Source organism: Culex quinquefasciatus, chromosome 2, assembly GCF_015732765.1.
Source record: "Culex quinquefasciatus strain JHB chromosome 2, VPISU_Cqui_1.0_pri_paternal, whole genome shotgun sequence".
Classification (NCBI taxonomy): domain Eukaryota; kingdom Metazoa; phylum Arthropoda; class Insecta; order Diptera; family Culicidae; genus Culex; species Culex quinquefasciatus.
In genome coordinates, this window is record NC_051862.1 from 144,662,775 (window position 1) to 144,676,136 (window position 13,362).

The window sequence follows — 13,362 nt, forward strand, 5'->3', positions numbered from 1 at the left end:
GCCGTGCCGCAGCGTGTCTGCGGTGGCCAGAGATCTTAGTAGGCCCCCGCAAAAAACCACGCGGATGGTAGTTGCGCAGCACGTGTCGCCCGCCATCGACGAGTTTTAGATGGTTTTCGAAGTTCTTGGTTTGGTTTTACAGTGAATCAGTTTCGTCTCTTGGTTGCCTTGGTTGCTTGGTTTTTTTTTTTGTTTTTTTTTGTGTTTTTTTATTCTCTGGTTGCCTTTTTGATATAACTTTGCTGCTTCCGTTTCTAGAGAAGCAATGTTGGGGTTTCACTTGGGGAAGTGATTTTGCTTGCTTGGTTGCTTGGATTAAATTGTTTTTTTTTTTCGTCGATTTAATCATTCGCTTACATTTGCCTGTTTTTTTTTCTTTTTTATTGATACAGTGAAGTTGGTTAGTATATTTTATGTGTTTTTTTTTTTGGTTGGATAATATATCTCATTTTACTTGTTCATAGTTGTTTGCTTACATTACTATTCATTAATATCTCTTAATGAATCATGCTGCTGCTGCTTATTTTATGTAAAGCATATCAATAGTTCAACTTGAATATCCATATGATGTGTGTTTGCCGTTATATATTTAATCAATAACATTTTATTATTTCAACAAGACTACTGCGTCTCATTAATCGTATCTTTTGCATTATTCATACTCTTCCAAAATATGAACAATGCTTTTTTTGCTTACTTTTAAGGGTCATGCTGCTGCTGCTTAAAATTACTTCTTAAAGCTACAATGTTTACCATTTTATAATCATTATAAACCTTATCTTGCCTACGGGTAAAAGATACAGCTGCATGCTGCTGTATATTTTGCTCAAGTCATTTTATTGTGGTTCTATGCTTGACTGATTTTTGCCTCCCCCTCGCGAGAACCACGTGCCGGATTCCTAGCGAACCACGTGGACCACGTGGCCACGCAAATGGGGGGGGATTCTACCAGTGTTTTGCATGAGGTTATACTTACCAGCTAAAGTTTGTGTGTGTGTGTGTTTCAATGACTTCTTCGCGGCGAAGAAGGTGTGTGTGTTGATATTTAGTGTGCGATGAACGTTTTGCAGTATGGGTGACAACTTTTTTCAGTGTCGTACGATGAGTTATGCTTGTTTAAAGTGTTTTTTTTTCATTTCCACCTAAACATTGATTTCTTTTTTTAACAACATTGATTAGTTCTTGCTTTGTTTTGGTTTCTTAAAGCTAAGTTTTTTTTTGGGTTTAGCAATTTCGTTTTGCTACCATTCCAGATGTTTCCTTTTCCTACTTTCTTTCTTTCTCTAGCCTGATTTTATTCTCCGGTTTTAAATCGAGTTAGATCCAAATAGTGTGAAAGTGTCGCTGCTTGTCACAGCTCTGGGTGTGCGACCGCGACCGGGCTGGTGTGCGTCGCGAGCCGCACACGTGTGTGAGTTAAACGATGTATTTTTTTTGTATGTGTATGTGTGTGATTTTTTTTCACATTATACTCTAAACAAATAAACAATTATAATTTAAGTTTTACTTACGTTTTTGCTTGTGAATGTGTGTGTGGTTGCTTTCATTGGCATTTTTGTTGTTTTTTGTTTCTGTTTTCTTGAAGCACGGCCACCTGCCGGTTCCTACCGAACCGGAGGCGTCCAAAACTGGTTCTCTACTAGTGTTTGTGTGTGGTCTGTTCTTGTTCTATTTCAGCACAACCATTTTGTTGGGAAATTGGTACCGTTCAACTGCAGTTGTAGAACTACTTTTTTTTGTTTCTGCTGGTTTCTTCCTTCTCGAACAAAGATTGAACATTTAAAACTACTACATTGTGTTGTTTGTATTGTTTGTTTTTTCTTCTTCCAGTAATACGTGTGTTTTTTTACCATGTCACAAATACATAATTGTTAAGAAACTTGAAACTCTAATTCCACTAACATACATGTATGACCATAAAGTTGCGTATTAATATCGTGCACGTTTAATATTTGTTTCTTTTTTTTCATAATATATTTTTCTTGTGTGATTTGCTCGCATGGACTTGCGTCCAGCAAAGTTCTTGTAGCTGATATCAAATACAAACCGTTAAACGAAGGCTATTGCAATCAAACTCATGTCATTTTTACTCTTCTATTTTCCTCTATTTGTAATAAAGCAAATTGAAACACTTTCTTGCGCACTCTGTAACAAACCTAGCTTTCGTGATAGTTCAACTGCTTACCTAACAAACCAATGTAACTCTAGTAATGTGTGCTCTTTTCATTTCATGCCTTTCAAATATTTGAATTCACTCGACTTAAATGCTTTGTTTTCAGTAATCATAATAACGTATTTAATATTTTCTCTTCAATTGTAATAATATTCCTCAATAACTGTAATTCTGTAAGCATTTTTTTTAATTTCTCTCAAAAAACCAACGCAAGCCAACAACTAATCTAGGAAAAAACTCGATTACAATGTTCATTTAAGAGTGTTCAAAACTTCCGCCACCTAGTTACTGTGCGGCGTCCCCCACCTGCTGCGCATTCAGCGCCGCCCTAGCATCCCCCGTCACCGCAAAGCCCGGTCCGTGCCCCGGCACGATGTAGTCCGCCAGGGTGGCCATCCGGGCCCGGTTGCGCCGCTGCGCGGCCGGATCTTCGCTGCCCGCATCGAGCCAGAGGGCCGCGTCCGCGATGTCCTCGGCGCGCTCGAACAGATCGCCCACGATGGCCACCGTTTGGGGGGCGTTCGGGATGTCACCGGCATCGGCGTTTGGTGCGACGGTGCAGTTGCGAACCAGCAGCGATACGCAGGACAGCGTGTGGCCCGGCGTGGCCAGCACCTCGATCGTGTCCGACAGGCGGAAGGGAGCTGGAAGGAGGGGGGGAGAGAGAGAAGTGGGTGGTGAAATTTTGAAAAAATGTGATTTACAAAACATTGTTTTTATTTATTTGATATCCCTTTTCCTAAGTGCATCTGTGATATGTTCAAAATTAATATTTAAATTCAAAATCGATATTTAAATTCAAAATGAGTTTGAATACTTTCAGTGGAGGTAACATTGGATTTGGGGGGTGAAATTGGGTCAACATGATTTTTTTATGGATTTTGCAATTTCTCAGGTTGTTTAGGGTTGAAACCTTCTCAAGAAACCTTTGTTGACAAAATTACGTTCATTTTGCCAGCTTTCTAAATTTTAGGTACGTTTTTCGCAATTCGCAATTTTCAGTGTAAGAACGGGCCTTGACCAATCTTATGCACCAGGTTCCCGATGAACACGCACTGCCCTTACACCTACATCTCACCCTTGCTCTGAGTCAGTACGAGCAACACGCTAGAACACGCTTTGAGTGTTCGTGCCAGGCATGCACACCTTCTTTTCCGGTTACGCATTTTAATTCGACCGGGGGTGGTACATTACGTAAGGTTTGATGTAAGTTTAAGCGCCTAATCATTTATAGTATGCCTATCAACTTTCATTAAAGCAAAAACTGTTTTATTTTTAGTTTGAATTCAAAAACTAGTTGTTATTTTACTGTGTATTGTTTTCTGCTGAAATCTTTCCTAGAGTTGAGTCGTGTTTATATGTTTCTATTTTTTGTCGCGGTGTTTTGTTACAATATTTTGGGCCTAAGCATGTTATAAAGTTTACCAAAAGTACAATAGTAATATTTGTGTTAATTTTTTGATCATTCCAAAAATTGAGTAAGGGCTCGAACCTCACTTGTTTTAAAGAAAAGGGTGAAGATTGAAAAAAAAATGGACAAGAAATATACTATTTGAAGAATCAATAGTAAAAGAAAGATAGTAATTTAAGAAGTAGATAAAGAAATTAAAAATAGGGCAATTTATAGGGCAGATGAAAAATTATTCAAATAGATAAGTAAAGATAAACAAAATTGACATCGCTGCCAAATTAAGGGAAAACAGACAGTTTGTTACAGCAGCATCGATTAGTAAATAGAGTGAAAAGCGTTGAGAAATAAGAAAATCAAGAAAATAAAATCGAAAACAAATGGACGATAATAAACAGAAGGCGTGTTAGAGAATCTGTGAAACAAAATAAACAGAATATAGATGGTAGCAAGAGAGCCTGGAGTTTATTAGAGAACGGACATCTCAAACCAAAAGCACCAATCGAAGCACGAGAAGTGTCAAACGGAGGTACCAATCGAGCAAAAGACAAAGGATTTTGATAAGACCTCCGTTTGACAGCTCCCGTGTCTCGATTGGCATTTCAGGTTTGAGATGTCCGTTCTCTAATAAGCTCCAGGCTCTCTAATTGTAGATAAAAACAGAAAGAAGAGAAACCCCGTTGTGCGATGTTTCAGGTACATCCACAGCAGTTGACTCAACATACTTTGAATCAAAACAATACCGTCTACAATCACAAATTACTTCCCTAGGTCATCATGAAAACCAAGCCAACGTGGAGGTAAGAAAATAGGACACCTGCAAGGAACGAGAGCTATACTGTCTTGATCAAGAATGATCTAACAGGACTACGGACGTAGTCAGTGACGCTCCTTCCAGGATGTTCCTCGCCTGAGCGTCAACTAAAGAGGTATCATCAGCATCATTCGCCCTTGGCCTGCATTTAAGGTACGTTTTTGGGCAAAAATTACTTTTCGAAAAATCATTTCCAAACGATTAACATTTGAGGAAGAGTTCATCAAATTCCACCATATTTTGGGAAAATGATAGTTAACAATCGAAGAACAATTCTACGAGCAACTCCCTACGAAATCGGCCAATTTCGACCATTTTTATTTTTTGTATTTTTTGATTTGACTCAAACTTTGTGGGGGCCTTCCCCATGACCAAATAAGCTATTTTGCGTCATTGGTTCACCCATACAAGTCTCCATACAATTTTGACTGCTGTCCATACAAAAATGGTATGTAAATATTCAAACAGCTGTAACTTTTGAGTGAATTTTCTGATCAATTTGGTGTCTTCGGCAAAGTAGTAGGTATTGTTGAGGACTTTTAAGAAAGAAATAGGTACACGGAAAAAAAAATTTGCAGATTTTTTTATCAACTTTTTTTTTCACTAAAGCTCAATTTCCCAAAATAAGCATTTTTTGATTTTCGAGATTTTTTATATGTTTTAGGGAACAAAAATCCGCAACTTATGAGCCATAGAGATACATGGTCAAAAAATCTGCCGCCGAGTTATGAATTTTTGAAAAAACAGTGATTTTTGGAAAAAATCGAAGTTTTATGCAAAAACAAGTTTGACATTATTTTTTAATGCAAAATTGAATTTGCAATCGAAAGTACTTTACAGATTTTTTGATAAAGGGCTCCGTTTTCAAGATACACGCAATCGAAAGTTTGATTTTAGCGAAATATTTGCAGTTTTTCGATTTTTAAAATAGTGACCATGAGTGACCATTTCCAAAAATATTTTTTTTTTGAAGTTCTGAAAATTTGCTATAAAATTGTCTGAGAGACATTGAAGATTGGACCTCGGGTTGCTGAGATAGAGCCGCTTTAAGAAAAAGAAACACGAAAATTTAAGTTTTCTTAATCTCACCAAAATAACCCACCATTTTCTAATGACGATATCTCAGCAACTAATGGTCCGATTATCAATTTTAATGCATGAAAAATTCGTGAAATTTTCCGATCTTTTCGAAAAAAATATTTTGAAAATGTTTAAATAATGACTAACATTTTAAATGGGCCAAAAATTGAATATTACGCTCATTTAAAACGCTAGTCTTGATTTAAAAAATTTCAAAATATTTTTTTCGAAAAGTTTGAAAAATTTCACGATATTTATGTTTTCTAAGTCTGACCCGAACAACCCACCATTTTCTAAAAATTTTAATCACTTGCATGGCAATATCTGAGCAACTAATGGTCGTATCAATAAAATTAAAAAAAAACATAGACATAAAACATAAAGAATTTTCTCAGCTTTTCAAAAATATTTTTGTTATTTTATTTTTATGCACTATTTAAAAAAAACCTAAAAATGGTTTAAGATTGGAACCGGTGGACTTTATCAAAATTTCACTAAGGTACTTTTTAATTGCAAATTTGATTTAACTTCGAAAAATTAAGTTGAAAAATTATTGCGACCAATATTTCGATTTTTTGAAACAATCAGCATCGATTTAAAAAAAAAAATCTGAAAAGTTGGTTTTTCATTTCTTCTTAAAACAAATCAAAAATAAAAAAATAAAAAAAGTGTTTTTTTTTTTTGCAAATCAAGTTTTAGTGACAAAGAGTTAATTTTTTTACCGTGTATCATTTTTTCATTGTGGTCCATACCTACAACTTTGCCGAAGATACCAAATCAATCAGAAAATTCCTTCAAAAGATATTGATTTTTGAATTTTCATACATCATTTTTCTATGGACTGCTGCCAAATTTGTATGGAAAATTATATGGACAAACTAATGATGCAAAATGGCTTCTTTGGGCATACCGAAGGCACCAAAAAAGTTTAAGTCGGATTAAAAAATACAAAAAAAATCGAATGACCGAAATCTGAGAGAACTGCTCTCATGCAATGCTTGAATGATATTTTTTTGTCTTTTAGATTGGAGCACTCGTATTCTCTGTGTTTTTAATTTCTTTAATTTGTATAACTCTTCGTGAATTTAAATACATTGAAACAATTTATAAGCTTGAACTTTTTGTTCGAAGAAGTTATTTATCTATTTTTATTAATTAAAATGATCGTCAACAACATGGAATGGAAATCATTCCACTGAAACTGCTATTTAAGAGCATTTTCTAACCGTCGCAATGTCACTTAAAACCATACCGTGAGCACAAACTAGCAATATCTAGGGCACAAAACCCCCCGGAAAATAAAATCATGCTTCCACCTCTCAAAAACGACACCAGAGCGCTTTTTTATTGCAGCCATTTCCCCAGCATAGCATTTTCATTTTCTATGTCCCACTCTATGTAGTACATCACACTCATAAACTCGAGCAGGTTTAATCCGGGCAAGGTTCGTCGTCTCTAAATCTTCATTTCGCTTCCAGGGCCATATATCATTAAGGGTGAATCTCCACTTTAGAAATAGTGGCAAAAAGAAATATAGTAAAAGGGCAAAATTGCCACACATCGTCCTTCTCCAAACCTGCCAGCACTGACTGGCAGTGCTGCCAACGGGTGGAGCGAACGTGCGCGCGTAATGAAGCGAATCTGATGGAAAAGTGGCAAAGAAATAAAGCAAAGCCAAAGTCACACAAGCAGCACACAAAAAAGGAAGAAAAAACTTAAAACGAGGACACGAAACAATCCAAAAATGGTAGATTCATTTGAAAAAAAAAAGTAAGAAGAAAAAAGTGGGAGGAAAATAAAATCCGTGAAAGCTTTTCACTGCACGAACGACCTTAACACCACCACCGGCGAAACCCACCCTCAAACCCATCAACATTCCACCGTCCCCCCCTTCACGCCAAAACTCAAGGGGGAAAGATGATGGTCATCAGCGAAAAGTGGGGTGTCTCTGTGCTGCCCGCTTTTTTATGAGATTTCCCGCAGCACAAATCTTGTGACTGGTCGCTCTTGAGACGAGCTTGCGGGGCATTTGTCATGAGCTTTTAAAGGGTAGTTTGTTTTAGCATTTTTTTTTGCTGGTCTCTCTGGTGAAGGAACTGGGAGAAGTTAGAAAAATAAAAACAAGATTGTAATCAAACTACAATGTGATGAGTTCATTAAATGTTGATGGCTTTTGGAGAGGTTTTTTTTTTGCGCTGAACTATAAAATGATTTTAATATTTTTTAAGTTTTGCTGAACCAAAAGTATTCGAATTAATTTTGTTTGTTCTTCAAACAACTATATGTTTTATCTATTTTTTCAATGATGGTCATTATGATGGCAAGCAATGACATTTTTGAAGCGATGATAATATTTCAAAATGAAATTACAGAGCATCAGTGTTTCGATTAAGAGATCAATGTAGAGAATATTAATTTTCTTTAGAATCAAACTTCAAAACGTGAAAAAATGTGAAACTATTCTAAGGCGCATTAATTGAAATGTTTAAGTACCGTGACACCAAAAGCTCATCTCGTCGCCGTCGTGCTAACTTGTCGTCAAGGGTCCTGATTTTCAGTTCAAAGGTCAGAAATCACTCACTCATCACCGAACGAATCTTTACCGACTGGAGTGCGCAACCATTCGCGAGCAAACACGACATGCTGGCTGGACTCCCTCCGTCAACCCGGGTCACTCACGAATATGCTCAGAGAGGAGAGATCCTAAAAAAATACTAGCACAGCGCTCACTTCGCCTGCACTACAACAGTTTGCCGTCAAATAGAATTTGGTATGGTGGAAATTGCTGTCAAATGTGTCTTTGATGTTGTGCTATCAACAAAATTACAGAAAAAAAACTTGATAACATTGGTTTTAAGCAGTTTGATAAATGATCAAAACAAAGCCGATCTCAAACTATTCTCAGTCAGCTTTGAGCGACTCAACGAAATCAGTTTCTCTGAAGCATTCGCTGTAGGTACTACCCGATTGGAGTGCGAGCGAGAGCAAATAGAGAGTGTTTAGTAGCGATTGGAGTGGAAGTGACAAACGGTAGGAAATGGTCAAAGCAGTTTTTCGCCGCACTAGATTTGGAGCCTAACATTTCAAAAGTGCACAAAACTTTTGTAAACAATAGTGTATGGGTAATTCTCTACCAACTCACACGAAATCGGGAAAAGTTGCCCCGACCCCTCTTCGATTTGCGTGAAACTTTGTCCTAAGGGGTAACTTTTGTCCCTGATCACGAATCCGAGGTCCGTTTTTTGATATCTCGTGACGGAGGGGCGGTACGACCCCTTCCATTTTTGAACATGCGAAAAAAGAGGTGTTTTTCAATAATTTGCAGCCTGAAACGGTGATGAGATACAAATTTGATGTCAAAGGGACTTTTATGTAAAATTAGACGCCCGTTTAGATGGCGTACTCAAAATTCCGAAAAAACGTATTTTTCATCGAAAAAAACACTATAAAAGTTTTTAAAACTCTCCCATTTTCCGTTACTCGACTGTAAAAAATTTTGGAACATGTCATTTTATGGCAAATTTAAGGCGTCATCCATAAAGTACGTCACGCTCTAGGGGGGGAGGGGGGGTTGTCGCAAGTGTGACAATGTGTGACAAGAGGGAGAGGGGGGGTACGTGAGACTGTGACGTCACGCTAGACTGTTTATTTAATATTGAACTTTTTTTTTAAATATAGCTTTGAAAATTTAATGTTTGATAACTTTGACTCATAAATCAAACACGATTCAAGGCTTTATGAAACAGAGTTTTTGATGATAGATTTAATATGCTTCAAAAACTGTGATGGTAATTTTATCACTACAACATTGAAAAAATTTAAAAAATCCAAACGCAACCTGTAAACATTAAAAACATTCTCGAATGAATTCCGAATTTCAAAATCATCCTTTTTATAAATCATGCCGCACAGTAAAAAAATGTGTAAATTTCGAAGCTGTGATTTCTGAAAGTTGAATTTTACAGATTAATTGATGTAAATTTACCTCAATTTAGACTCAAAAAGTGTCATTACACCAGAAAAGTGGTAAAATTACTCATTTTCAGAGGTAAAATTACACATTTTTTCTGACATAAAAGATGTTCCCCTTCCCAGATGTAATATTACCATGATTTTTTTACTGTGTAAAATTGTACAAAAAACAAGATAGTGCGGAGGGGGGGGGTCCGACAAAACGTGACGTACTTTCTGAGGGGGGGTCAGAGCCAGCGTGACAAAGTGTGACATAGGGGGGAGGGGGGGTTAATTTTGGCCGATTTTAGCGTGACATACTTTATGGATGACGCCTAATGTGCTTTTCGAATCTACATTGTCCCAGAAGGGTCATTTTTTCATTTAGAACAAAATTTTTCATTTTATAATTTCGTTTTTTTTCTAACTTTGCAGGGTTATTTTTTAGAGTGTAACAATGTTCTACAAAGTTGTAGAGCAGACAATTACAAAAATTTTGATATATAGACATAAGGGGTTTGCTTATAAACATCACGAGTTATCGCGATTTCACGAAAAAAAAGTTTTGAAAAAGTTACTTTTAGCGTTTCTCTTTGTTTCGTCGTCCGTGTCTGTCGCGGGTGACCATGAATGGCCATGATCGATAACGACCAACTTTTTCAAAACTTTTTTTCGTAAAATCGCGATAACTCGTGATGTTTATAAGCAAACCCCTTATGTCTATATATCAAAATTTTTGTAATTGTCTGCTCTACAACTTTGTAGAACATTGTTACACTCTAAAAATAACCCTGCAAAGTTAGAAAAACACGAAATTTTAACACATCACATGTACATTAAATTTCCCATAAAATGACATGTTCCAAAAATTTTTACAGTCGAGTAACGGAAAATGGGAGAATTTTTGAAACTTTTTTAGTGTTTTTTCGATGAAAAATACGTTTATTCGGAATTCTGAGTACGCCATCAAATCGGGCGTCTAATTTTACACAAAAGTCTCTTTGACACCAAATTTCTATCTCATCACCGTTTCAGGCTGCAAATTATCGAAAAACACCTCTTTTTTCACATGTTCAAAAATTGAAGGGGTCGTACCGCCCCTCCGTCACGAGATATCAAAAAACGGACCTCGGATTCGTGATCAGGGACAAAAGTTACCCCATAGGACAAAGTTTCACGCAAATCGAAGAGGGGTCGGGGCAACTGCTGTGTGAGTTGGCGGAGAATTACCCGTATCCCTTTCACACAAATGAGAGTTTTCATTAAGGGTGAAAGCGATACACTTGAATTGTGCTCGCGAGTATCTGAGTCGCTTTGGAGCAATCAGGACCCTTGCTTTTCTTACCTGTATTTTGGGCCAAACTTAGCTAAGAACGCCATTCTGTGCAGCTTACACTGCCTCACATCTTGACTTCCACATATCCCCAAAATTCGATTTCAATTTTGAGATATTTGATAAAAACCAAAAAAAAAAATCAGTGCATTGTTGTCGCTCTTCATATGAAAGAAGTTTCAATCTTGTCGTGCTATCTTGACACAACCTGAACATTGATGTAAATGCCAAAGGGATTTCAGGTAAAAAACGGTTTCGACCGAGGGGGACGTCACTCCGCGATAACACACTAAAACGCACAAAAACGAGCTCGAAAAGCATCAACGCTACTCATCGTGCCAAGTTTTCACATAAAGCCACCTAAAAGCAAGTTATCGCAAGTTAACGCGCGTTATAGCGAGTTAAAGCGGTCAGCGTCTACTCGACTTTTGAACAAAGCGAAATCGATCTTGCATCCCTGCTGTCATAGCTCGAGCAGTTTTTCGATCAAGTTTGGCAACTCGGTATTTGTTTTGATAAGTTTTCAAGCAGTTTCCGCAGAAAGAAAACAAAAACAAAGCAGGTCGCGATTTTTTTGGCTGTAACCTGTATGGGAAACCGGTGCCGTTGGAGTGGACAGGTTAAGTTCTGTGCCGTTGGAGTGGACAGGTCCATTCAGAAGAAGAAAATGCGCCACAGTTTGACATTTGGCGAGAAGAAGAGTAATAAAGTTCTAGGTGGAGTTTTGGAGGACTTTTTATTCCAACGCTTATTAGCTTTGCGGGCCTAAATGCTGCGGTCATTTGCTCTTGACAGTTCTCGCTGTCAAAAAAATCGAGCAGTGTGATGCGAGAACGTAAGAAAAGGTAAGCCAAAAAGCAAGTTATCGCGGTTAACGCGCGTTAAAGCAAGTTAAAGCGGAAAGGTGAAAGTGAACGCTGCAAAGGTTTGAAAAGGAAGCTTTATCGCTCGGTTAGCGCGGAAGTGACGTTCCCCTCGGTTTCGACACATGTTTGATTTGGAAAATATTAGCTCAAATGGTTTAGTATATTTCGAACAATGTTTTTTTTTCATTTGGTATTTTGCGAAGTTGCATTGATTTGCATACAATTGGATAATAAAATTGACTAATGCTTTTTTTTTTTTTCTGCCAAGCGCTTGCTTGAGGAAACTGACGTTTGGGCTCTACGTGCAGAATCGCCGATTGCCAGCAGAAAAGCTGATTGTTGTAGTGCTGGGGATTGTTTTGGTTTGCTGAATCGATTGATTATATGTATACGAACTAAACAAACAAAGTCATAAACTGTAAGGTGCAAAATATTCAGTTTACAGTGAACAGCAGCAAAAGCATGGAATAGCTTATTCAAAGGACTGGTAAAAGTGTTAAAAATGTGAACGCGTAGAGCAATACAGATTGTGTGAGAACATGTGTTGTGGTAAACAGTTTGAACCGATAAAAGTGTTGTTATTTTGTTTTCTTGGGGATGGTATAAGGTTCTATTGGGTTGTGAATCATTAAAAACTTGAATGAAAAGGGTTAATCGAGAAACGTTTGTTGAAATACAAGTGTGTATTAGGCGGAAACGCATACCTTGGTGATTTAAAAGTGTCTTATAACTGGAAAGGAAGCCAGCGTGTTTTATGCGACACTGGGCACCCTGGGTGAGTCTGCTCTATGTTGACATGTATGTTTGAGTTGAGTGATGCGGGTGAATGAATATTTTTGTGAAGAGTCATTTGTGAGTTTCCACAATTGGTGAATTCTATCATTTGGCTCATGTATGGATGGAAGCATGAATGAATTTTATTTTATTCGTTTTGTTATTGACCTATTTATTTTAATGTATCTAACATTATTTTAACTTATCTATTTATCTCAATCTATCTATTTACTTTAATTAATCTTTGTATACATCTTATATTTTACATATTTTTCCCCACTTTCTCTCTTCTTTTTCTTATTTCCTTCTTTCAAGTCGCGTAAATATTAATATACCGGTCGTTAAACGAGAATGTCTAACTCGAGTTCATGCGTCGTTTTCACGGATTCGTTCTCCTTTTACTCTGATCTTATTTTTCCGATAATTATAAATATAACGTAAAAGATAAAACTACCTATAACGACTTCGGCTTAAAAATGTACCATTCGTGATAGTGTCGCTTTATTAATAACTGCTCGAAACGAAATTTTCAGTTACTATTTTTCGCAATTCTGTCGGTCTCGTAGATTACTATTTTCGGATCATTTCGTCTTAAAATCCTGCAACACGATGAAAACATTGCAAACCTCACTATAAAGTTTTGATATAATTCATTTGGAAACCACAGGAAATACAATTTAATATATTGCTTGAATAGTAAAAGGAGGAGCCCTTCTCACAGCGTCGTTGCTCGGAAGGCACGCCGACGGGGAATGAATGATAATTTGGCGCCGCGTTCGAATTAAAACTATTTCTAAATCAATGATTGTGTATCTTTCCGCAGCCGGCTGCCTAAGATTTTAAAATTTCAAAAGATAAACAAATTGCTTATGGTCGCATCACCTACCACAGTGAATCCTGACCTCATACCCATCTTACTAACCCCTCAAAACTCATGTGATACTTTGTCGGAGACGCAGTCGA

At 37.1% G+C, this 13,362-nt stretch overlaps 1 protein-coding gene across 1 annotated transcript in view; it reads right to left on the reverse strand.

Moving 5' to 3' along the window:
- Positions 1–200: 200 nt before the first annotated feature.
- LOC6044128 (metallo-beta-lactamase domain-containing protein 1) overlaps positions 201–13,362 on the reverse strand; it is a 306,493-nt gene continuing 293,331 nt past the window's right edge. The window contains exon 3 of the mRNA XM_038257350.1: positions 201–2,817. Coding sequence (XP_038113278.1) covers positions 2,459–2,817 — 359 coding nt within the window. The 3' untranslated portion in view covers positions 201–2,458. The remainder of the gene's footprint in view (positions 2,818–13,362) is intronic.